Here is a 26,941-nt window from a genome sequence, read left to right as displayed (position 1 = left end):
AGAAACTCCTATTAAGGGGGAGCTATTGTATACTCCCATTAAGGTGGAGCTTGCATATATAATATTTTTTCAGATATATCAAACAAGGCATATAACTGAGGGAGAGCAAAACAGGAGCCGACTATGTCACATAAATATCAGGAAAGTATCACTACTGACAATTGTCATCATCAAAAAGGGGGAGATTGATAGTGCAAGATTTTAATGATAACTAATTGTTTCTTTGCATGACAAATCTTATAACAAAAAGGAAAGCATCAATCAATCACTTAATATTGATTGGAAGATAGGATTCCCCAAAATCTGAGGAGATAACTAAAGGGATCAAAGAAATTCCTGAATTGATAGAATCCATTGAAGATTGGCTGTCAAGAAAGGGAACAAATCAACAAGTGCCATAATCAAAGGATGACTAAATAAATACCTTCCAAAGATTAGTACTGATTGAAGAATTAAGGTAAATTGAAGACCTTCCAGATGAATACTTATTGAAGATTTCTAGATTCAGCACATCACGAAGATACTTAAAATCAGAAAAGATATCTCGTCCAAAGTAAAAGCCTTCATCTTTATTCTTGGAAAAGGATTCTCATTGCCTTTTTCAAGGATCAACACTCTTGGATTGCTCTCTTCTAAAAAGGAAAAGATTAGACTTGCACTATATATAAAAGTGTTGCATCGAAAGGAACATATAGAATAAGTCTAAATCAATCACTCTTTCTTTGTTCTACTTTTTATTAAATATTGTATTAATGAGAGGTTTACTTTGTAATTAAAAAAAGAGAGGAGATAATAACTTTGTTGGTGAGGCATTGTATCAAAAAGAAAGAGAGAAAATTTTGAACATAGTAATAGGATCTACTCTCAAACTTCGTACTTCAAATATTTCAAAAGGGCTAGAAGAGAACATCCTTGCAACTTGCGGACTGAAGTAAGATCCACATTGAATCTCAGTCAGTATAAAATACTTTGTGTCAATTTTATTATCCTTGCAACTTAAGGGGACTGGAGTAAGATCCACATTGAATCTCAATCAGTATAAAATACTCTGTGTCAATTTTATTATCCTTGCAACTTAAGGGGGCTGGAGTAAGATCCACATTGAATCTCAATCAGTATAAAATACTCTGTGTCAATTTTATTATCCTTGCAACTTAAGGGGACTGGAGTAAGATCCACATTGAATCTCAACCAGTATAAAACAATTTGTGTCAATTTTATTATTCTGCACTTTCATTATTGCGTTTCTGATTCTATCAACTACAGTCGATCGACCAGTCTCACTAGTTGACTACTATTGAGGAAAGAAGAAAAAGAACAATTAGTTGACTACTATTGAGGAAAGAAGAAAAAGAACAATCCCCCCCCCCCGCACTTTCACAGCGTATCAGCAAAATCGATCAGAGTTTCTCACTGCCTAACGTAATTCATGATCGGAGTAAATGTAAATTAAACTCGACCCCATAATTTCGCTTGAATGAAAATAATATCTTTTGTTATTCAATCACTAATTGCTTATTGCACCAACTTATAACATCTTAAGTAATATTATTATACTATTGTTTTTCTTTAATTAAACTCACAGCAAGAACTCACAACAAGAATAAATATGCCATTACTTTAGTTAATTTGTATATCTTTTTAATTAAATATTTTATGCGATCTCTTACCCAGCTAGAACAAACCAAATCTCTATGCTAAACTAATAAAAAAAAATGTAGAAGTGACGAGGAGTTTTGCTAAAGATATTGAATGAAGGAATAAGAAGGAAAAAGGAGAATTTGCACTAGGCAAAATTTGTTGAGAGTGGGATTTGAACCCACGCCCTTTCGGACCAGAACCTTAATCTGGCGCCTTAGACCAACTCGGCCATCTCAACTTTTGTCTTGGTTAAAACAAGACACTTTTAAGATATCTGACTTAACAAACATCTGTCCGTTCTTATCACCTGTGTAACATGTTAACTTACATCAATTGGTGTCGTATGAGTGGAGGAAAAAAATTGTTGTATGAATATTAGAAACATCTTTCTACAATTTGACAAAAACTATCGAGATTATGAAAATAAAAAAGAAACTTTTCACCACAAAATGCAGTTTAAACTTATAAGTTATATTCTAAGCTAAGAGGTCATTTGGTTGAGTGCATTAGAAAAAAATAATTAATGTATATGTTATTTTTGTGTATTATTAATATCTTTTTTGGTATAGTTTTTTAATCTAAAATTAATGCAACACTTTATTTGGCATTAAGATATACCTAAATAATACATGAAAATCTATGGTGCCAGTAATGCAAAGAGTTTCAATACATGCATTAGCATGACTAAAGATATAATTGCCCTCAAAGTAATTTCCACATTATTTCCACCATATTTGTGAAGATATTTTTGTAAACTTATATCTTTTCTAGAAATTATGCAATACATCTTATTTTTTCTTATTTTTAATACATCAAAACAAACACTGCATAAGAAATAATTTCAGCATCATAATTAATACAAATATTACTAATCTCAACATTACTAGTACACCATATTCAACATTATTCTTATATATCCTACCAAACGACCCTTAACTAAATTAAATATTGATTTCTTCTTTAATCCCACCTTTTTGTTGGGTTTATTCCAAGGGAATTTACGACTTATTTGATTTTATTAAGATTAAGATGTTCAAATTTGAATGCATATTTAAATATTAAGATGTCCATTAAGATTTGAATAGCCTGGTCTGAATACATATTTGAATGATGTGCTATTAACATCTAAATACTAAATAATTTAAGCACTTTATCTTTTTAACATGAACTTATCTTTATTTAAATATTAATAAATACCAAATTTAATGAAAAATTATATGTCAGTTCGTGATGGTGATAGCTAGAGGTTGTGTCGATTGAGGATGGTATTGACTCATTGTGATGTTGCTAATAGTAGTTAGTGATGATAGTGGTTAATAGCAGCGGCCAATAGTTATAGCGGAAGATAATGGTAGCTAATTGTGGTGGTGGATTTTGGTGTTAATTGGCAATATGTAGTGGCAATTATCGATAGTGATTGGTGATTATTATGGTAATGGTAGTTGGTGGTGATAATAATGATTGATTGTAATAATTGACAACGATAATGATTGTGGGTGGTGATGATAATGGTAAGTGAATAGATGAAATTGGTGAACTATTATCTTAATAGATATATATTTGAATAAACATCTTAATAATATTAAGATTATTACATATCATAATCATTTAGATTTAAAAAAGACTCATTAAGTGATTGTATCATAAAAAATAAATGCACTTAATAGTTAAGATTGACATGATTAAGATATTTTTTAAAAACGGGTAAAATATCTTATATAAATAATAAGACTATACAAAGACGGTATAATTATAGTACTGTAAAAGGGACCACACTTACAGCTGCTCTATCATCTACAAGGAATCTAAAACATCAAAAATTGAATCATGATCTTCGACATAGGTTCCTTTACACCAAAAATACATAAGTACCAAACACTTCAGCTTTATCTTTTAGATATGACTTGACTTATCTTTGAAGCATCTTTTGTTCTTTTCTTCCCATATTGTCCATCAAATACAGGCCGAAATGACCTTGCATCTCTCCTTCTGGTTTGAGTTGGCCCCTTCTCTGTTCTAACTTACTAGAACATCTACAATGTTGATAGGCATAACCCAACTTATACCCTTGAGGCTGAGAAACATTCTTCACAATTGTAAAATCACTTTACAGAGCAAAAGGGATCATGTGGAATAGTATCTAACTCCTCTCCACAAAAATAATATTTAGAATCAACATATATCCTCTCCTATCAAGGTTATTCTGTGTGAGCACTACTTTTCTAGCTAGCAATCAGGTGAAACAAGCAACCTTGTAAGGTATTTTTACCTTCCATATCAACTTTCATAGACACTCTTCAATTTGAAAGTTGCAAATGTTGTCCTCGTTGTAAGGATATTTGACAATAAAATTATCTTGACTCTCACCATCCCACCTTAAACTATCCTCAGCAATAGACAGGTTCTTGAATTCTTCCAAAACTTTTTATAATTCTACTAGATTTTATTTTTTCAATCATTAAGTGATCTCCCAAAAATGAGGTTCCACCCTTGAGGCTCCATAGATCAGCTACAATTGCCTCCTTTTGTAAAGAAAATACAAACATTTCTAGGAAGCCCTGAAGCAGAGGTCCTTAGCCTACTCAATTGTCTTCTTAAAATGATATCTTTCTACCATTACCTATTCTGATTGAAGATTTCTCCTTAATCATTGACCAACGATTTATGATTGATTTCCTTAGACTAATCCCATATGAACCATTAAATCATTTTGTAGTCCACATTCCTTCTCTCTCATACTTGTCAATAATCACTTTTTTCATAGTGTTTGTTCCTCAGACACAAATTTCCACAATCATTTCATCAGTAAGCTATTATTTTGGATCTTAAGGTTCTTGATACCCAATCTCCCTTTTCTTTTGCCAACTAAAATAGAAATTCATTTTACCAGATGAATTTTTTCTTGTCACTCTTTTCTTTCCAGAGAAAGTTTCTTATGATATAGTCTAATTTCTCGCTCATGTTTTCTGGGATAGGAAATAAGGACATCAAGTAAGTAGACATGAAATCTAATATAGAGTTTATCAAAATTAGCCTATCCCTCGAGATAAATAATTACTTTTTTAGTTAGATAATTTCTTCTCACATTTCTCCAAGATATCATTACAAATGTCATTTGACTTGCTTTTGGCTCCCAAAAGCATCCCTAGATACTCAATAGGCAGGGCACTAACTTTTCCTCTAAGGATTCTGGTTAAAGAGTGTAACTGTTTACCCTATTTACTAGATAAAGAAAAGTTTTAGTCCAGTTTATATGTAAACCACATATAGCTTCAAACGGGATAAAAATGATCCACAACATTTTTACTTGATCACAATTTTTCTCACAAAACACCAATGTGTCATATGCATATTGTAGGTGTGAAATCCTCAAAGTATTATCCACTCTGGAACTCACCTTGAATCCCCTGATCCAATTTCGTTCCTCAACCTTTTGAAGCATATCATAAAGTCCTTCCATCGCGATAATGAAAAGAAAAGGAGATAAAGGATCTCTTTGTCTCAAATCCCTTTTTGAAGGGAAGAAACCAGATGGAGACCCATTAACAAAGACTGAAAATCTTACTGTGCCAATACAATATTTAATCCAGCCTATCCATTTGACAATGAAGCCTAATTGTTTCAAAGTATCTAAAAGAAAATTCCAATTGAGATAATCATAGGCCTTCTCTATATCTAATTTGCATAATATACCAGGCTCCTCAATTCTAGTTCTAGTATCCACCACTCATTCGCAATCAATACTACATCCAAAGATTTGTCTGCCTATTATAAACGCCATATGTTTATTATCCATTACTTTATTTATAACTTTCTTCAACCTCTCAGTCAAATTTTGGAAATGATCTTGTAAATACAACCTATCAAACTAATAGGTCTGAAGTCTTGTAACTCTATCGCGCCCACTTTCTTTAGAATCAAAGCTACAAAGGTAGAATTAATGCTTATTTCAAACACATCTTGATCATAGAAGTTTTAGATAGCCGCTATGTCACGCCCCGAGCGTACACCCTAGACGTGGTCGGTACTCAAAAATCATTATTGCTTCTGAAGGAATCCTTGGACTGGCTGACTACTGAACTGAAGACTAAGCATACATGTGGAATCTTTATCAAGTGAACCTTTAAAATATTTAAGACATCTTATGTAAAAGTCTGAGATAGATCTTAATATAAATAATAATAATGTTTAAAACATTAGAGTAAATAAACTTAATTGACTCACTCACTCAGACTATCTATGAAGCCTTTACTGACTGAAGATAGGTGCCGAGACACGAACTATGGCTACTGGACTATAAATCAAATAAAACTGACCAATAAAATAATTTACTCGAACAAACTAAACTAGAGCCCTTCGAAAGCAAGGAGAGCTCACCAACTGCTGATTCGAAGAGATCTTATTTAAAAGTCTGAAATCGTGAGTACCTAAATCTGCATCATCAAACGATGCAGCGCCAAATGACATCAGTACATGGAATATACGGTATGTAATAAAGCTGAATGAAAATACTACACTGAATGCCCATGCTGAAGAGAATACTGAAAATAACTCGACTGAAGTGAAGCATGCAAATGTAATGAAAACCTCAAAGCTTTATAATAGAAGTAATGTAACAAAAACAATTCTTAAAATAGTAACTTTTCTTTTCTTGGGGAGTTTTTCTAACTGACAACCACCACTAGGAGTTTCGTGATGATACAACGTCATACCCACGTTGCCAAAGGTATCCTATACCTTGCCGGGATATAGGACAAACTTTAACTTATGGATCCATCTAATAGGCCTTCTCAGAGGCAAGTGAGGTGTTAGCCGAATTCTAGTACGATCCTATCCTACGCTGGCTACGTAATTTATGCAACTTGAGTTGTCTGAACTCTTGCCCAAATCGGTGCTCAATACTACTCCCAAAACATGCAATTAAATGCTCATACTAAAACTGTGAGTAAAAACTCAAAATGCTTCTTTTAGCTTTCTTATATCTTTAACTCACACTAGTCAAACCTTTTCCTCAAACTCATGCTTAAAAATACTATTTATTCTCAATACTTTAACTCATTTAAACTTGATTGGAATCATGCTCAAAATTAGTGAAGTAGGATTTCTCAAAACTCAACTCATGCTCAAACTCTTATCTCAATTAAACGATGAAAATATATCATTCTTTTAACTCAAAAAATGCATAAAATAGTTAGTGCAAAACTCAACTAGGGTTCATATGAATGCAAACATGAAACCATAATCTCAAGAATTCCACTCATGAAAATTATCAAAGTATATTCAATTATATACAAGAACTCAAGGTATGGACATGTTTGGAGGCTAATGGTGTACCTGTGGCATACATTAGGGTGATCAAAGACATGTACGAGGAAGCCAAAACCAGGGTAAGGACAGTAGGAGGGGACTCAGATCACTTCCCAGTGGTGATGGGGTTGCATCAAGGATCAACTCTTAGTCCTTTTTTATTTGCCTTGGTGATAGATGGATTGACGCGACAAATTCAAGGTGAGGTGCCATGGTGTATGTTTTTCGCAGATGACATAGTCTTGATTGATGAGACTCGCAGCGGAGTTAACGCTAAGCTGGAGGATTGGAGACATACCTTGGAGCCTAAAGGGTTTAAGTTGAGTAGGACCAAGACAGAGTACTTAGAGTACAAGTTTAGTGAGACACCTCAGGAGGTTGGCGTGGAAGTTAGGCTTGGTGCTCAGGCCATCCAAAAGAGAAGTAGTTGCAAGTATCTTGGGTCTATCATGCAAGGCAGCGGAGAGATTGACGATGATGTCACACATCGTATTGGGGTAGGGTGGATGAAATGGAGGCTCGCTTCCGGAGTGCTATGTGACAAGAATGTGCCACCAAAACTTAAGGGCAAGTTATACAAAGTGGTGGTTAGACCGGCTATGTTGTATGGGGCGGAGTGTTGGCCAGTTAAGATTTCTCATATTCAAAAGATGAAAGTTGCCGAGATGAGAATGCTGAGATGGATGTGTGGGCACACCAGGAGCGACAGGATTAGAAATGAGGCTATTCGGGACAAGGTAGGAGTGACCTTGGTGGAAGATAAGATGCGGGAAATGCGATTGAGATGGTTTGGACATGTGAAGAGGAGAGACACAAATGCCCCAGTGCGGAGGTGTGAGAGGCTGGCCATGGATGGTTATAGAAGAGGTAGGGGTAGGCCGAAGAAGTATTGGGGAGAGGTGATTAGACAGGACATGACGCAGTTACGGCTTACGGAGGACATGACCTTAGATAGGAGGGTGTGGAGGACCCACATTAGGGTAGAAGGCTAGTTCATAGTCTCATTATTCTTTTCTATTCATAGGCGTAGTAGTGAATTACGATCTCTTGCGCTTTGACTTATGATTTCTGTTACTATTTATTACTTTCTATGCTTTGACTACTCTATTTTATTTGTGACGCTTTCATTATTTATTTATTTGTTATTTGTTATTTGTATTTATTTATTTGTATTTATTTGTTATCTATTCGTTATTTGTTTGTTGTTTTTCTCATAAAGCTTTTAATTTTCTATTCTTATCTAACATTTTTTATGCGTTTATGCTTTTACTGAGCCGAGAGTCTCCAGGAAACAGCCGTCCTACCTTGGTAGGAGTAAGATCTGCGTACATTCTACCCTCCTTAGACCCCATATTGTGGGATTTCACTGGGTTGTTGTTGTTGTTGTTGTTGTTGTTGTTGTAACTCAATAGAAATTATAAAGATAACTCAAGAATTCAATTTATCGGGCTCAAACTCAAACTTAACTCGACTGAATGAAGGTGTAGGGCATGAGGACGAACTTAGTCCAACGTTGTGATAGCCTTACATACCTTGAAGAACTAGTTTCTTGAAGAACTTTGAAGAAGATGGTTGAAAACCCAGTTTTCTCCTCTTGAATCTTGCTCTTAGACTTGAGAATGTGTTTGAGTGTAAAGAGGTCGAATAATTATGGTTAGGGCTTTAATTAGGAGAAAAACTGTCTGGGTTTAGGCTTAGGAGGGGTGGGAAAAGAATAAATTAACCCTTCTTTAAACACTGTCAAAGTAGTCTATGGGGCCATCTACAGTTCGTAGAAGCTTCTATAGGCCATAGAAGTCAACTATAGAAACTTGGCTAAAATTCGAGGTTCTAGACTTCATTCTACGGGCCCAAACCCGTAGGTGCTTCTACGATCCGTAGTTGGGTCCGTAGGAATTGAACCCATAAAGCTGACTTACAGGACTTTTTGCACAAGTAAACACTACGAGGACGTAACTTGACTTATTACCCGTAAGGTCAGGTCCGTAGCTACTGATCATGAGAACTTTGATCTGGCAATATCTGGTAAAACGAATATAACATTTTACTCCGAACTCAAAATGAGGCAAATTTGGTGGCATTGGAAAGAAAACTCATAAATCTCTAATTTCATAGGTCATAGGCCACCTAGTTCATTATTTGCTAAGAGATATGATATTTTGAAGTTGACTCTTGCATTTTCTTATGCAAAAACTTAATCGGTAGAGGATCTTTGAACTCTACTAAGTCTAGAGGTTTCTTATGACCCTAATTTGCATCAAATACACTTCAAATACTTGAGAATTGATCCTAACACATATATACAATTAAAATTATCGGGTTCGGGCCTATACCAATATGAAGAATGGCTCCGGTCTTAGCTTAGAAATTTTCTGGGGTGTTACATGTTATCACATCATATCCGACCACTTCCCAACACTGGATGATAAAAGCCACAGAAAACCCATCAGGTTCTGGGGCTTTATCCCCCGAGCAAGCTTTCACACTATACCAAATCTCCTGAGCTTCAAAAGGGCCCTTGTAGCATAACATTGTCCACTTCATTGGTCCTGGGACAGTCCCTCAAATTACCCTGGGGCCTCCCTTCCTCAGTTTCAGAGTACAACTTCTTGTAAAATGAAGCAATTTCTTGTTTAATATCTTCTGGATTAGTCACATATTCCCCCCTAATTAACAACTTATCAATGTTGTTAAATCTTCTATGAGGGTTTGGCACTCTTGTGAAAGTATTTAGTATTTTTGTCCCCTTGTTTGAGCCACAGAGCCTTAGATCTCTGTCTCCAAGTCACTTGTTCATGTTTTGCTATGTCTTCAAACTCCATAGAAAGGGAAGCTTTTCTAACCAGCTCTTCCTCGATCAAATTCCTTTGGTCAGGAATTTCTTCAAGTTCAACTAGATGACTGAGAACATGGGCTTTCTGCATAGTCAAGTTTTCTTGAATAGTTTTACTCCACTCCTCCAATTTTGCTTTGAGAGCCTCAACTTGAAAGCCAGAATATAGCCAGGCCTCCCTTCACATGAAAATGAGTTCTACCATTCCTTAACTATGTCCTTGAAACCATTTGTTTGTAACCATCAATTCTCAAACTTAAAATATGACTTGACAGGAAACCAATTCCCACAATGTAACATCACAGGAAAGTGGTCAGAAGCAACCCTGTCAAGAGTAACCTGTTTGACAGGAACCAATTCACTTGTATTTGCATGTCACTGTCTCTTTGCATCTGAGTCTCTCTGATGTTATCTTCAGTATTGTTGACCATAGTTAACAACTTTTCCTGCTCTAAGGGTGATTGTGGATCAGTATTTGCCTCATCACTTTCAATCTCCTGATTAGTTGTAGTTGGGACAATCACCATATTTTCCTAGTTGGATTTCTCCCTTTGACGCAGGGCATTAGCCGTTAATGGGTCTGTTTCTGAATACAACATCACAGGCCTTCATATCATTAGACACAGAGATGGATTAGGCCAACAGATTTTTGGTCCCACGGACCTTCTTTTGAGACTTGTGTAAAATTAAACCAGCCTAACATGCCAACTAACGTGAAAAACCCTAACCTCTGAACAACCCACGTTTTGCTGCCACCTTGTGTACTTTCAGAAACACCCATTGTCCAGCCATCTTGTGTAACTTCAGAAACACCCATTGTCCAGCAGTCCTTTATATTCTTTCCATTTGGAGCTACGATCCTAGTTCTCACCGGAGCCTCACACCATACCTGGATCTCCAACACCACACCATCACACCTCACCTTCACAGATTTGAGCACAACACTTCCATCGCCTTTAACCTTCACCCTCGCCCACTTGCAATGATTTTTCCTCTGTTTGAATCCACCCTCCACAATAATCTCCTTGGAAGTCTGAATAATTAAAATTAAGACTTTACGTTAAGGGCAAACAAATGGGGTGTTAAGAGTCTTTCCTTAGTCCTTACTTCCAATGAAACTTAAACCTGGTGAATGCACCACGTTAATTTCACAGAAAATAACATTTTTTTTTCTCACTAATAATCGCTGGCATTCATCAAAGTCCACTTGAAAATACACTATAATGGTGGTCAAGTTTACTTCATGAATATTATTTATTGTCTTCTTGAAGGTACAAAAGAACCAAAAAAAATGGAAAAAGTTCCTTAAAAAAAAATTCTCTCAAGAAAAATATAATTTTTCAGATGACAATGTTTCCTAAAAAAAAAAGATAAAGAAAGAGTGAAGGCAACATAATGACCTCCGTCCGCCAAGTCTTTCTACATTATACTTTCTTGTTGGCCTGCTCTAAGTTTTTCCAGTTCTTCTTCGGCATCTTTCAACTGTTCTTTCAGTGTGGCTATTCTCATTTCCAGCTCTTCCACTGAACCTCGAAGAAGTGAAGGTTGATACGGTGTCAGAAAGTTATGTGAAAACACTTTCAGCGCTTCAACACCACAAACCTATCAGAGAGTAGCACATCACTTATCAGACTGGCAAAACTTGAATAGTTTAGAAAATTTATGATCAAGTTCTTCCCGTGAATAAAGAAGTCATTTTATGTCGGGGGTTTGGGTGGAGGAATATCCAGAATATATGCAAAAGCATCTTCAAACCTCTTGTGGCAGCAAAGGCAGCTTGGTAATATTGAAGTCGTCATATAACATGTAGAATTGGTCCAAGTACTTTTGTTGCATCCGCATCCTGGCCTTCAGCAGCTTGGATTCAACAACTAAAAACAGATGCAGGTTCCAAGAGTTAGTTTTCTCTCACAGAAAACAAGCTTAGGAGGAAAAGGTGATACAGACAAGACCAAACACAATTGAAAAGAAACTATAAAGAATTAATATTATGTACAGGAAACATACGAGACTTGTACCTTCTTCATCGAAAAGCACTTGGTTAATTATAATGTTGTGTGTATCAATCTCAAATTTAATGAGTTCCTGAACAAGCCTTTCAGTCTCATATAGAGAGAGGAATTCCGGAATGCAAACACAAACGAATGTCGTCAAGTCCTGTTAAAGAAGTGGCATTAAAGATCAGGAGAAATCAAGAAGTACTCTAGAAGGTTCAAGGAAACAAAGAAAGACGGAAATATATTCAGTCATTTCAGTAAGACTATCTGTAAGGAATTTTCCCCTGCCTTGGCCAGGGCAAGCAGTCTGATTCTAGATCAATATCAATAAAAAGCAGGTTCCAGGGCAAGTGAATTTGAAAGTAGTCTCTTTAGAAGCTGGGGAAAGATAGGGAGCTCTCTAGGTTCTCCTGATCAAATTGAGAGTTCGCTTTGCCAGTCCATGAACATGCCCTAGGTTCCCAGAAATCAAAATAAGATGAAAAAACAAGAAAGCAAACTTTTTCAGGAATCCAAAAAACAATTTTCTTTTCTTTAAATGCTCCCAGGCACATTCACCAATGACATTCTCTCTCCTACTTTCTAGGATTGCAGAACTTCCCTTTTCCGGTAGACTTGCAGGAAATTGATCCATATTTCTTTCAAAACAACTCAGTTTTTACATCACGTGATGACTGTTTAATTAAAATTTCCTTTTTTCTTCCCCTCTTTTCTCCTCTCCTCTGATATGGATAACAGGCTTTATTTCAGAATGGGGGGTAAATCCTATGATATCACAGTCTCTCTCAGCTTCAGAAACTTGGTATGATTGGATGGAGAGTGCTTAACTCTCAATGAGGAGGATGGTTCTAAGCAAGGGTGCCCTTTTATGGCTATGTAAGAGACTGAAAGATGCTTCCGAAAACAAAGGAAAGAGCTTCAAATCCTGGAGATGCAGAGACCTTTCTACTTATATTTATTGCTCTCAAAAGTTCAATAAATATGGTAGATTTATCTCAGTCATAACTGTTATAGGACAGAGCAGATCGGTAATCATTTTGCCAGAAAACAATTTTAATGATGGAGAAAACTTGCACTTAAAGTTGAATTCATTAATAGGAAGTTAAACACCCTTGGGACATTTATTACATCTGGGAACTCAAACACTAATACATTAATTGGTGCAGGAAACCATAAAGAGGCCATTACAAAGAATAAATGGTGTCAGAAGGAGATTGAGGTCACTAAGAACAGTAATATTTTGATGACAACTTCCATCTCTGATGACAACGATTTGCTGCGAAGATGCTTGGTAGGAATATTCTTGATGGGGATGAGGCACCCACTCGAAATGATGTAAGGAGATGGGCGATTCAAAAATGGAAAGGTGCTTCAAATATCCAGGTTTATGACATGAATGGCTTCCATTTTCTCTTCAAATTCCAGTCAAGAAGAGCTGCAGAACATGTACTCATGGGTGAATGGAGGAGACAGGGCCAAACATTGAGACTTAATTGGTGGTTACCAATAAAAGGTGTCCTACCAGCTGCAACCAGAATCGACTAGTACTGGATCAGAGTTTTAGGCCCTTCCCTACATTTATGGAACAAAGATGTAATGAACATAGGTGATGAATGTGGGGGCTGGTTGGTGTTAGCCAAAATGCAGGGATTCTCAAAGGAATCCAAGGTTTCTCAGCTGGACAGGAGTTTTACAGAGAAACTCGAGTTGACAGTTATGGAGGATGAAAAGAGAAGAAGATGAAGAATAGAATTCAGTAGGAAAAGTATTATACTTGTATATTCAGTTGATATTCAATGTAAAGTGTACAAGCTTTTATAGCTGAGTTACAATGAATGGATTCTGAGTCCAATTCTGTTATCTAATTAATTCTGTTATTTAACCAACCTTCCTGCTAATTGTATCCTTCAGCTAATGGCACTAATCAGCGAACTAATTATGCTGACTGAGCTACAAACTATAATATTCTGATATCAGTACTCCCCCCTTATAAGAGATCCTTGACCTCAAGGATATAAATGAGGAAACATTATCGTCAATGCATTTAAAGAATTCCCAAGTAGCATGATCTGCTGATCTTTGCTTTGACAATGAGTTCTGATTTGACCAAACATCAGCAATTGATTCCACAATGTTGTTCAGAAGATCCTTAGCCGTAATTCACAATGAGTACTTCGGTATCCTTGTCCCCCTCCTTTAGGCGCAGACATCTAGATTTCTATCTCCATGATACCTCTTCCATCTTTGCAAGTTGATGTAGCTCAGGTTTCAGGTTAAACATCATGTTTTTTTATGCTTGTATTTGAGGTCTATTCTCAGTGGCCTATTCTAATGGTAGGAGCTCATCTAGTGCTTTGCTCCTTCTTGCCTCTACTTCACCAAAACTTCTCTGTTCCAGATAATGATGTCCTTTTTGAGATTCCTTAATTTCTGCATAAACAAGAATTCAAAACTCTCCTCGATCAAATAGCTCTGCCATTCCTTCACTTCATCAAGAAATCCTCTACTTGTAACCACATATCCATAAACTTGAAGAGAAAAGAATTGACATCCCATTCATCTTTCTGAATCACCTTCGGATTAGGGCTGATGCTGAAAGAATCATTGAAACAACCTATCAGGCACTTTGAAAGGAACTCAAAACTGTCATTTTCTGCCTCAGGGTGATCAGTATTCTGTTAGGAACTACTTTAGCTACATGTCTTAACCTGTCTGGCCATTGATGGATTCTTTTCGCATCGGCATATGACTTTGTCCCAAGGTTGGAGAGATTGTATCTCTGATAAGAAGATTTACCTAAGAAGTAAATTATTTTATCAACTGTCTCCCCATTCCTGTTGTAATCGCTCTCTGGGATAATAGTTGCAGATTTCCTCTCCCCCAACCAAGATCCATTCTCACATAATGACAGAAGTTGTTGAAATTCTTTGAAACTCTGTATATAATACTTGAATTTCTCTTCCCCGTCTCCTAAAACGATCCCCAGTCCCACACCAAAGCTTGCTTACGCAACTTCTCTTCATCTATTTTAATTTTTACTTGTAAATCTCCTAATGTGCTGTATCAGCAGAAACCAACTCTCCTTGAAGGACTTATCAACAGAAACAAAGAAGATTTTCTCCTATCATAGTCATCGCTTAAATCAATTACCTCGAAGAACTCATCACCAGAAATAAAGAAGATTTTCTCTTCCATAACCAAACTGATATAAGGAATCATTAGATAAGAGCATTTTTTTGTAAAAAGAATCGGCTAAAAAAAATCGAGTTGTTGATTTATTCCAAACTCCAGTGAACATTTCTGGTAGTAATTGAAAGCTGTAAAGTTCTTAGTTCTTGTTCAAGCCAAATAAGACCTCTCGTACTACTGCCAGCCCCATTCACCAAAACAACAGACTGAATAGAAAGCTACATTGGGTGGGTTTTTTGGGATAGGGGTGGGGAGCTGTTGGGATTGAGTTGGGGATGGGGTGTGCAAACAGGATTATAATAAATAATGCAAAAGGAAAGGTATGAATGCTCAGTCGTATGGAATTCTAGTGCTAACTGCTAATGTCTCATCGAGGAGGAGATATTATGTGTCACTACTTCCACTAAAACACAAGACATATAAGTAGTTCAGCTCCCGTTAAAAGAGATTCTACCACAGCTTCCTGATTTTGTTGATGCTTCTTATTCAAACTTATTAACAGTTTCCCAGGTCCAAAAAGAAGATTTTCTGAACTTTACTAATTATTAGACTATGGTCCAGCAATAACTACATAAAAGTAACTTTTTCATTATAAGGATGACCATTTCAAGGTAAAAATCTTACTGGATCCTTGAACTGTCTGTTCACTTGTTCAATTATATCTTTCATGCCTTCAAGTTTGCCTAGGACCGCATCCTCACCAAATTCAGTGTCTACACCAAATATACGACTCATCTGCAATAGACATGTAATCTTTTAGTAAATTCAAGCTGGCAGATGAAGATGAAACATCTTTTCTGAAACATTCCAAATGATCCTTCCGTTGTAAAAGTAGCAACCTCCCCACCTGGCCCTCGAATAATCATATTAGAAGCTCAAAGGGGGAAAAGTAGAAAAAGAAGCTTTTTCAGGCATGGGGGGGGGGGGAGATTTACCTGACTTATAACGCCGCCAAATTTATTCCTCAAACTCATCACTTTGGCAAGCCCCTTCTCTAGCGTAGATGGGAACTGTAATAACCGTAGAGTATGTCCAGTTGGGGCTGTATCAAACACTATGACAGAGTAGTCCATTGTTTGCACCAATCTAGAAAGAAACAAATACAAATGAACTTTAGTCTTAACTGATAAAAACAACACACCATATATATTAGCAAATGCCCAGCACATTTCATGGCCTCTACAGAATCTACAAAATAGTAACATCTGAGCACTAAGAATGTACCATAAGCAAATGAATGTTGGGAATTGGGCATGTTAAGAGTATCTATAGTGATAAATATTCTGGAACCACTGAAAAATACATAAATAATTTGGAATCCTAGTTCGGACCCAGTGCAACTCCAAAGCTCTTTGAAATTTGAATATAAATTACCCCCAAGACATTAATCTCCTAGAACCTTAATATCTTTATTCACCTGATAAGCAAGTGAAATATGCTACTAATACTTTCTCCTCCCTCATATTTGAATTTCTTCTGGGAATCATAATTACATTCTGTCTTATCTGGAACAAGAAAGGGAAACATCTAATGGCAGATCAAAAGAGACTAGAAAACGACTTAATTTTGTGAGTCTAGTGGCAAGTCCGGATGCTGAAATATGGGCATGAAATTGGATTAAACAGGAAAGAAGAATATATTAGAAAACAACAACAACATACCCGGTGAAATCCCACGTGTAAGGTCTGGGGAGGGTAGAATGTACGCAGACCTTACCACTACCTCGAAGAATATATTAGCAAATGAAGAAAAATAATAAAGAGAGTGAAACTGTCAGGATGTAATGACCAGTGATGTAAACGATGGCAAGGTATCTTAAGATGATGGACGTGGATCATTCAAGTTATAGTAACTAAATTCTGGCCTAACCTAAAATCTAATGCAATTACTGGATTTAATATTGAAAATTAGCCAACTTTTCCATTCACTATTTATAGTGAACAAAAGCATCCAAAGAACTCATTGAAGTACATTTCTTTATGCCATACTTAGTTAAAGGGAAAGTTTAATATTGTTGGAGACTCAAAGAAATCAGTAAGCCATTGAAGAAGATTTGGAACACAGTACCTGCTTGTGTCTGCTGGGTTGTATGGCTGGAAAGAAATGACAGATGTTTTGAAGGGAAAACACATACCGAACAAAAATTCAAATACAAATATTTGTGATTGCTGTTTTTTTGGTGTAATCTTCAGGATGTAAAGTATGAACAATGAATGCATGATTTTATAGATACTTTACAGGAATAGGTTTTTGTACAGTGGAATCCTCTCTTTTTGTTTTTGGTTTGTTATGAAGGATTCCTAGACAGTAGTGAGGAATCCTCTCTTTTTGTTTTTGGTTTGTTATGAGGGATTCCTAGACAGTGTGCTACCTTTGCAATTTCTTAGTGCCAGGCTGCTTTGTGCTATAATATAATGCTTACCTTTTCAAAAAAAAAAAATCCAAAGAACCCTTTGTCATCCCATATCATACAAAACACAAATCCCATCTCATATATCATTATATAATCCAATGCTAATCCTTATTACTCAGGAATTGAGAAGACTTAGAGCCCGTTTGGATAGGCTTTAAGTTGGTCAAAATCAACTTAAAGCCCCTTTTTAGCTTTTGGACGTGTTTGCCTAATGCTAACTTTAAGCCATAAAGTTCTTAAAGCAGTCAAAAATGAAAAGTTAGGATTCCTAACTTTTTTTTTCTAAGTGCTTAAAGTCATTTTCTTTGACCATGGAAATTACTTTTATATCCCTTATATTTTAACTAAATTCCCAAACTACCCTTTTTATTCTTTTAACCCTAAAATTCACATCATTTTCCTCATTTAAGCACTTTTATCCAAACACTCAACTTCTTATTTATAAAAATAACTTTCAGCACTTCAAAATTCTAAATGCACTTTATACATAAAAGTTACTTTTTTTAAGCCCATCCAAACGGGCTCTTAATGTAAGTACAGTCCTTAACACTTGATATTGGAAGTTCATAAACTGTCTTATTCTTTTGGGAGCAGCAGCCATATATGGGATTTAGCTGTCATGGAGAAACATCACTTACTTGAGCATCTCAGCGAAACTCATAGCTTCATCAATTCCAGGAATTGCATTTGCCAAATCAGATAGAAAATCATCCATACCATCTGATCCAATTGTCTCGTCATTCTCCACGGTTGGATCAACTTCCTAAAGAACATAATTTCAGTCATAAAATCCTGACGCATAACATCATATCTGAAGAAGATTGCCCTTAAATTCAGAATGCTAAAATATTTGATATCAGCCTTTGAATACAGTACATTAAGACTTGCAACAACTAGGTCCCATTCCCAAACTAGTTGAGTCAAAAGTATGAATTCTCAATAACCATTAAACACCATTCTGCTCTTTACATTCCAGCAACAATTTGTTTTCCAGGACATAGTAATGGTTCTTTAAAACTAAGAGTTGTCTAAATCTCACAGTTATACTTACTCTTTGACTCACTAGTATACACAAGAACACAAACATAAAAGTTTAAGTAAAAGTGAGAGAGTCATAATTCAACAACAACAACAACATACCCAGCAGTGTAGTGTACTCCCATAAATGGGGTCTAAGGAGGATGGTGTGTACATAGTCTTACCCCCTAACTTTTGAAGGTAGATGGATTACTTTCGATAGACCCTCGACTCAAGTAAAGCATATCAAAACCAAGTATGGAAGGGAAATACATTAGAGAAAAAGTCATGCTAAAAATAAAGAAAAAGAGAAGCAACAACAAATAATGCAGTAACTGAAGCAAAGGACCGGAGTGAACAGAGTAATAATAATAATAATAATACTGAAAAGAGAAACTATACAACTCTCGACTACTTACTGACCTTCTCCACATCCTCCTATCCAGGGTAATGTCATCCGTAAGCTACATGTATGTCATGTCCTATTTAATCATCTCTTCTAACTCTATATCTCCTCTTAACCACAATAGCCAACCTCTCATAATTCCTTCCCAGATAAACAATTCCTTCAACCCCTTCTTTTTCTCTCTACCCAAATAAGAAAAAAAAGGGAAAAACCTAAAGAAATGAGAGAAAGTACCATGGCGTACAAATTGTTGAATCCATTGACAAGTGTAGGGGCCTTTGTAAAGCGTTGTTGAAATGCGTCACTGAGATTATGAGCAGGATCAGTAGATATGATAAGAACTGAAGATCTGACCTGAGAAAGAAGGATACCCAATGTAGAACTACACGTTGTTTTTCCAACACCACCTTTCCCACCTACAAATACCCACTTTAGGGTATCATGTTCCAACACATTCCTTACTGTTCCTTGAGGTAAATCTTCATTACTTGAAGCCATTGATACATACACACACACAACTGTTACTCTTTATTTATTCTCCCCTCAAGAAGAAATTGAAACTGAGAAGAGGGCTTAATGGTTGATCCTTTGTTGGCCAGCAGATCCAATAGAGAAAGATGTTCATGGTTCAATTTGGTCATTGATACTCATTTGTTTCAATTTCTACCTCTTTACAACTTGTTTAACATAACAAAAAAAATATTTTTGAAGAAAGTAATTTGTGTGTGATCTTTTTGTTTTTTTGATACATTAGGTGAAAGAATATTGATTTCTAATTCTTTTAGCAATATTTGTTTGGTTAAAGAGAGGGGAGGAGATATAATTAATTGCGCCTGATACAACGAAAATGATAATGCTATAAAAATTGACTTATATTTTTAAATATTGTCGAAATTAGTCCATCTTGTATACAATATCTGAAAGTTATTTCATCATTTAAACACATATCTTCATGTAACCTTTCACCACAACAACGATATTTTCAAACACACATTTGATACAATGAGCAAAAAAAAATTAGATTTGGATCAAATTTATTTATCAATCATTGAAGAAATTTTAAAATTAAAAATCGTATTTAAAACTCTAACTTCAATAATGATGGATTTTAAAGCTTTCATGCAGAGACATGTGGAAAGAAAGAGAAGACAAGAAACGTTGTCAAATCATGCAAAACACACATGAAAGTATGTCAAAGTAACGACATTACATTAAAGATTCTACGATATTTGCCCCATAAAAACTACACCGGACCAAAGCACCCGAAAGAAAGGCTTACTAGACGTTTTAAAACCGTCCCACTAGCAGATTTGAACGTTATTCCCTACCTTAATTGTCATTAGTTATGTTATTAATCATAAGTTATGAGGTTTAATTATAGATAATCAACCCTTAGAAAGTTATCCCTATATAAATTGTAGGATCATTACTTTGTAAGTGGCAGACGAAAACACACACAAATATATACAAAAAATCATACTTTACTTTATCGAGTATTATCATCTCATTTTTCAAGTTATGTTTTATAAGCGCATCGCCCAAGTTTAACTTGCCCAGAAATACCTCCAAATAATTGATATTATTGGAATCAGTCGGACCTTGTTAAACAATTAGATTTAGAGTAATGTATGTACGCGTTTGGATTAAAGAACATAATGGACAAGAAAATTTAACAAATACTAAGAAATTTTAGAGAACTAATCTTTTCTTCCTCTTTCTTTTACTTAATTTGTTTTAGTTCCAATCAATTTTTTTAAAACTAAATCTACCTAGGTATACAACATCAACATACTTAGCGTGATCCCACAAAATGAAGGTGCGAGAAAGATAGAATACAATCTTACCTTAGAAATAGAATGGTTATTTACGATAAATGACTTAAAAAAAAAAAAGTCCAAAACAATCAAGAAAAAAATAAATTGAAGTGAAAGAATAATAAAACATTCTGAACAGTAATTACAATAAAATACCCACCTAATGTCCAAAGCTATAGAGCCCCACTTTAGTTTTCCACTTAAATTTCAGCCGCGACATAAGTGGAAAACTAAAGAAAAAATAAAAATAAGGGCTTGTTGAAGCAATTAGGCGCGGGAGAAGAATAACCCAAACGGCCAAAAGCTATAAATGCTTCTTCTTCTTGTTGTTGTCTTCCTCTCAAACCAAATTCCATTTTTTTTGAAACTTTTCTCCAAGAAAAAGATGAATCCCAGAAACCGACAGCGTGCAAGAAACCCATACATTCCCAGAGAATATGGTTCTTCTTCAAGTCTACCAACCTATGCTGGTTCTCCTTCAAATCAATCATACTATATTCCTTCTTTTTCAAAAACCCAAATTGATTCTTCAACAAGTAATCCATCAATGGCTTCTATTTCAAGAAGAAACCCAAGACTTGAGCAAACCATCACTGATCCAGTCACTGACGATACTTATCTTCTCAACTCGGAAATTGGGTCTTTCTCTAATGGATCAGGTCGTGTTTTCAGAGCTCTCTATTCCAAATCTTCACCGGAGACTGCAATACTTTCCCAATCTGGTGTTGTCACTTTGAAGATCCTTGATATGGACCGCTATGAAAGTGAAAGTCGAGAGCTCTGGATTCAAGGTCAAACAGGCATTACTGATATTCCTTACGGAAACATAATTGGATCTAAGAGAATTTTCAGTGATGAGCATTTCTTATATGTTTCTTTGCCGTATATGTCTGAGGGATCCCTTCGTTCTATTCTATCCGCTCGTCCCAAAAAGAAATTGCCAGAGGATTTCATTTCTGTTATTCTTAAAGAAGTACTTATTGGTCTACGAGATGAACTTCATGTTGAGTTCAATCCAAAGGTTCATAAGACTTTGAATGCTGGAGATATCTTTGTTAACATCGATGAGGCTACTCAAGAAATGTCGATCAAGTTAGCATTTGAAGCATCTGTTTACGATTCTGAAATCCCAAATCAAGAAGCCACTCCAAACTCTCTGTTTTTGAATCCGAAAAATATTTCTACTTGGGGTGCTGCACCAGAGGTGTTTGGAAGTGAAAAACAGAGTAATAACAGCAGTGGACCAAAATCTGATATCTGGTTATTGGGAATAACAGCAATGGAATTAGCATATGGGAATTTACCTGTGAAGAATCGTAGAGACTTGGATTATATAGTCAAGAAGATAAGGGAGAAGAACAAACTGCCAAAATCACTTAAAAAGATGATGAACAAGAGGGATGGGAAATTCAAGAATTTGGTTAAACAAAAGAAAAGGGCGTTTTCGGAGGAGTTTGAGGAGATCGTTCTTGCTTGTCTTAGAGAGAGTCCAGAGAACAGGCCAACTGCTGGTCAGCTTTTGAATACTCCATTCTTTACTAGTGCTGATGAAAGGCTTAAGAAATTTATGTTGAATGGTAAGAATTGAAGTATTAGACATTTACATTCATATGATGGTATTAGCAAGAGTAAAAAAATTAGATATATTCAGCAGATTCTTGGATTGATATTCATGAAATCCTCTGTTTTCTGAGTGGGGCATTGTATGGTTTATGTACATGAAATGGAATTTCTGCTGGATTTATCATCCTCTGTTTTTTTTTTGCTCTCCTGCTACTGATTTTATGTGAAAATCTGTTGTTTCTGACTTTTCCGGTCCAAAAAAAGGACAAGAATTGAATAACAAATTGGAGAAGAAATTAATACAATAGTAAAATCGCGAAGCTGTTATATATTTTTGTCGCATTAAAGTAATTGAACTTAATCTAATGTGACATTAAAGTCAGAATTCTGGTCATCTTAAAGCTTTATTAGTTCTTCTTTATTCATATTGAAATACTTGGAATACACAAGTCAGTAGTCGTTTCATTTTTCGCAAATTGGGGTACAGAGTTTGCTTATTATATTAACAAGAGTAGCAATAAAAATACGCAATTACTAATTTGTAACGATACGCGATTACTTCGCAAATTCTACAAGAACATACATTGGAATGTATTTTCTTGAAAAGAAGTATTTTCTTAACACATCCTATTAAACTTGCGCCACAAGCTTTTAAAACAGGAAATAAGTCGACAATGTAAACTTTTATACACCATCAGGTGACAATGACCTACAACATGGGGTAGTTAACAATAAAACATTGACAATAAAACGAAGAATTAAAGGTACACTACTAATTAAACATTAGTCGTAGATTCCTAGTGGTAAATCCTGAGAACAAGACCAGGATATATATCATCATCATTGATGTGACTATTCTCTATCAATATAAAAGGATCATTGCACTTGTCAGATATTGTTTGAAGTGTTTTTCCTTCTCCAACTATGTATATTTCATTGCACAATCCTAGCTGCTGATCATAATCTCTAAGATTTCTAGCTTTCGAAAAGCAACACTTCCCTGAAAGCAACAAAAACACAAGAAAAATTGTTGAGGAAGCCATAATATTTGTGAAATAGATAGTAGTACTAGTATTTATAAGACGAAAATAGAAGACAAATTTTGTTAGTCCTATTCCTAGTACGTGAAGGAAGTGGGGTTGCTCCACGTTGCCTAAGGAAAACTATTTGGGTTAGGAAGTGGGGCAGTTATCTACGCCATTTGCACAAATTACCTTTTTATTTTTATTTGTAAATTTATTTCTTTGCAATTTACATGCTCAACATATATGCCCTCCTTTCTAATTTACAACTTATAAACATTTTTTAAATTAGTTTAGTGTACGGAATTTATATGTGTGTCTTAAAATAAATGTTATATCTGTTTAAATTATAAGAATTTCATATAAGAAGGTTAAAAAAAAGATATTTAAAAAAATGTAAAACTCTTTCTTCAATATTTTAATTTTTTTTACTTATTTATTTTATTTATCATAATTTAAATAAGATTTATATAAGGTAAAAATATTGGTTTTAAAGTCTTAAATATGAGGACTTTTAATATAGTTCAACTAAGAAAAAATTTAATAAGCAAGATGTGACACCCCGGAAATTTTTTCGCAAAGACTCGAACATTTCTTCACGTGTGGGTAGACTCGGACCGGAGGACTTGTAATTCTACACATGAGTTAAGATTAATTCCTAAGTATTTTAAGTGTGTTAGATGCGTTTAGGGGTCATAAGGGATCTCTAACACCAAGTCGAGTTCAAAGAACTCCAATCGACTAAGTTTTCGGATGAGTTAGTATAAGGGTCAAATTCAAACGACCATATCTCCTAGGATATAAAAACCTGGGTGGACCACGACCTACCAAATTAAAGGTCTTTGAGTCTTCTTTCCAACGCCACTAAGATTGAAATTTTTGGAGTTCGGAGTCAAAAGTTATGGTCATTTTACTACGGACTAGTACTTCAGAAATATTCAGGCCTGGGCAAAATTCAGGCTTGGCGCTGCAGTGGCGCCCCACGCCACTATAGCGCCAGAAAACAGCCTCAGTAGTTTGGGGCTTGGCGCGGTGCGCCACTAAAAGGTGTGCAGGGGCTTTCAAGCCAATTTCCAAAACCCAGAAAATATTGGCCTTGGCGCTGTAAGAGCGCAACGCGCCACTATCGCGCCAAGAATGTGCCTTAGTAGTTTGGTCCTTGGTGCGGCGCTCCACTACGAGATGTGCAGGTTTTATGCGTAATCAGCCTGGCGCTGCAAGGGCGCGACGCGCCACTATCGCGTCAGGTGCATTTTTAGCCTATTTTAAGAACTTTTGAGGAGGGGTAATTTGGGAACTTACCCAAATTATATATGTATCAGCCCTAACACATTTTGGGATCATTTTTAATCCCTCACTCTCTCTCTAAAAGCCCTAGAAACCTATCTCTCTCTCTCTTCTTCTTCTTCTTCTCCAACAAGAAGAGTTCCAAGAGCTTCAAGGTTTGAGTCCTCCATTGAAGACCCAACCACAAGGTTTTCTTCAAAGTCTTCAAAACAAGGTATGTAAGGCTAACAAAAAATATGGATTGAGTTCTTCCATATGCCCATAGATGTGTTGGTTAGGAGTTGTGAAAGAGTTGCACCTTCTAGAAAGGTTTTCTTGAAAGTTTTCCCTAAACTATGGAATGTTTTTAGATACAAATGGTTGATTGATGATTTTAATGACTTGAGTTTCAAAATAGTTATTTTCATATTATTAACTACAAATGTATCTTTGTATATAGATTTATAGGTATTGACGATATTCTTGAGTTGAGTTTTGTTGAGAGTATGGGTTCATGTTTCATTCACATGAACCCAAGATGAGATTTCTTGTCATAAATGTCTTGAGGTAGATATGGATAGTTGTGTGTATATATGTATTGATTGGAATGAAAAGAATGAATTGGTTAGTTAAGAATGTCCCTTTGCTTCTATAAAATGAACATATGACTAAAATAAGGATTTCGGAGTGGATGTTTGACAATGATGTGATGATAATGTTTGATGATGATGTGAATGATGATATATGATGATGATGTTTGATGACGATGTTTGATGACGATGTGAATGATAATACTTGACGATGATGTGAATGAAGAGGTTATGTTGATGAGGATGTTGTGTGATGAAGTGGATTGGAGTCTAATGTGATTTTGTAGTACATGATGTGTATAATTTGAGTTGATTGGAGTCTTAGGAATATTTTGAAAATAAATAATCTTTTGAGGAGGAGCTTTAAATAAATTATTTATGAACCTTTTTGCATAAACTATTTATACACTACTTTGAGTCTAAAGAACTATTAGTTTCATCTTTGATTTAGAAAGGAGTTTAAGTATGAGTTGAGTATGAGGAGCCTTTAAATGAGTTGAGTATTTTTACATTAAAGTATCTATTTTGAGTTTGAGTTGAGGAGTTGAAATTACATTTTAATGTACATAATATTTTCTGCATTCATTGAGTTGAGATTGTATAAATTTTTAAAGAGAAGAGTTTGATGATTTGAGATGAATCGATTTGAAAGAAGGTCCAATGAGACTTGTCATTATGAGTTAATTGAGTTGAAATGAGAACAGAGTTGATGAGGTGGCAATGTTCCACATGAAACTAGCCGTGAGGGCTTGTTTGAGATGATTGGAGGAGTTTTATGAGCATGGAGTCATGGGAGGAGTATCAAGCACCGAGGCGGGTGAGAGCACAGTCCATACTCGAACGCCAGAAAACTACGCCGCCAACGTAGGTAGGGATGGAACCGTTAAAGTCGGATGCTTCCCGTGGGATCGAACCGTTAAAGTCGGATGCTTCCCTTGGGATCGAACCGTTAAAGTCGGATGTTTCCCATTTTTATTATCCTGAAATGATAAGACTTGACTAATCGATGGTATCCATGATTAGGGAGGCGTTCATGCTCTGGCAAGGTATGGACGGACGTGGCAACGACGTCTGATTGTTGTACTATCATTGGCTCATAAGTGATGGTTGTCGGATAAGAGAAACTCCCATTTAGGTCTTGATAGTGCTCCGAGTCAGTTGAGTTGAGTGGGTTATGAGTTGGTCCTGTCTAAACTATTTCTTGTTAGACTTAGGACACTTGAGTGAGTTCTTACATATTTATTGAGTTGAGTCCTTTGAGTTGAATTGTAAAACGTTGCATAATTTAATTTGCATATTTACTAAGTTGAGTTCTTGGAGCTGATTGTTGAGTTGAATGTTGAGTTGAATGTTGAGTTGAATGTATATGGTCGGATTAGAATAGATGAATTGTGATTGGATTGAATAGAATGGTAGGTGACTAGATTGGATTTGATTATTGAGTTGATTGTTGAGTTGAGTGTATATAATCGGATCGTACATTATTGAAAGGGATCGAATTGTAAATGATTTGGTTGAACTGTATTATACATAATTGGATTGGATTGTATGGTATATGATTGGTCTCTGTCTAAACTGTATCCTTACTTTAGATTTACGACGCTTTATTTGAGTTCCTCTTATCTTTCTGATTTGAGATATGTGGACCGATGTTATTCTTCCTCGAGGTATGTTTCATTCTGCCATTTTACATACTCGTACATTCCACGTACTGACGCCATTTGGACCTGCATCATTTCATGACGTAGAGACAGGTTTATGAGATTGTCAATAGGAGCATCATTGAGGATCTATTTGCACTCAGCGTATTGGTGAGTCCTCCCCTACATTCGGAGGACACCGTTTGTGTATTCTTACATCGAGTTAGCTCTTTTTATTTTTAT

General features: G+C 35.6%; 2 protein-coding genes and 1 non-coding gene across 4 annotated transcripts; 1 reads left to right on the top strand and 2 right to left on the bottom strand.

Annotated features, from left to right (window-relative positions):
• Window positions 1-1,798: 1,798 nt before the first annotated feature.
• Window positions 1,799-1,879, bottom strand: TRNAL-AAG (transfer RNA leucine (anticodon AAG)). The gene has a single exon. It is a non-coding gene; the product is annotated as a tRNA-Leu (tRNA).
• A 9,126-nt stretch (window positions 1,880-11,005) lies between these two features.
• On the bottom strand, window positions 11,006-19,571 carry LOC129876230 (ATPase GET3A-like). Of its 2 annotated transcripts, XM_055951599.1 has the most exons (7): window positions 19,038-19,571; window positions 18,019-18,143; window positions 15,903-16,053; window positions 15,592-15,702; window positions 11,800-11,938; window positions 11,537-11,652; window positions 11,006-11,383 (listed from the first exon to the last, which is right to left on the bottom strand). In XM_055951599.1, exons 1-7 carry the CDS (start codon window positions 19,299-19,301, stop codon window positions 11,201-11,203), a joined length of 1,089 nt encoding a protein of 362 aa, XP_055807574.1. In that variant the 5' UTR covers window positions 19,302-19,571; the 3' UTR covers window positions 11,006-11,200. The 2 variants fall into 2 exon arrangements, with proteins under 2 accessions (XP_055807574.1, XP_055807575.1); XM_055951600.1 differs by lacking the exons at window positions 18,019-18,143; window positions 19,038-19,571 and adding an exon at window positions 17,035-17,157 and having other exon boundaries at window positions 11,083-11,383.
• A 1,295-nt stretch (window positions 19,572-20,866) lies between these two features.
• On the top strand, window positions 20,867-22,364 carry LOC129877157 (serine/threonine-protein kinase BLUS1-like). Its single transcript, XM_055952641.1, has one exon. It carries the CDS (start codon window positions 20,928-20,930, stop codon window positions 22,203-22,205), a length of 1,278 nt encoding a protein of 425 aa, XP_055808616.1. The 5' UTR covers window positions 20,867-20,927; the 3' UTR covers window positions 22,206-22,364.
• Window positions 22,365-26,941: the final 4,577 nt, after the last annotated feature.

This window comes from Solanum dulcamara, chromosome 12 (assembly GCF_947179165.1).
Source record: "Solanum dulcamara chromosome 12, daSolDulc1.2, whole genome shotgun sequence".
Classification (NCBI taxonomy): domain Eukaryota; kingdom Viridiplantae; phylum Streptophyta; class Magnoliopsida; order Solanales; family Solanaceae; genus Solanum; species Solanum dulcamara.
Note: the sequence above shows the minus strand (reverse complement) of the source record. Positions and strands in the feature narration are given on the sequence as shown.

Coding starts and splice junctions, on each gene's coding strand:
- LOC129876230 (XM_055951599.1), bottom strand. CDS start 19,301: ATGGCTTCAAGTAATGAAGATTTACCTCAAGGAACAGTAAGGAATGTG. Junction 16,054..18,018: donor AGTTTCGCTGAGATGCTCAA/GTAAGTGATGTT, acceptor GTTTCTTTCTAG/ATTGGTGCAAACAATGGACT. Junction 11,653..11,799: donor AGTGCTTTTCGATGAAGAAG/GTACAAGTCTCG, acceptor ATCTGTTTTTAG/TTGTTGAATCCAAGCTGCTG.
- LOC129877157 (XM_055952641.1), top strand. CDS start 20,928: ATGCTTCTTCTTCTTGTTGTTGTCTTCCTCTCAAACCAAATTCCATTT.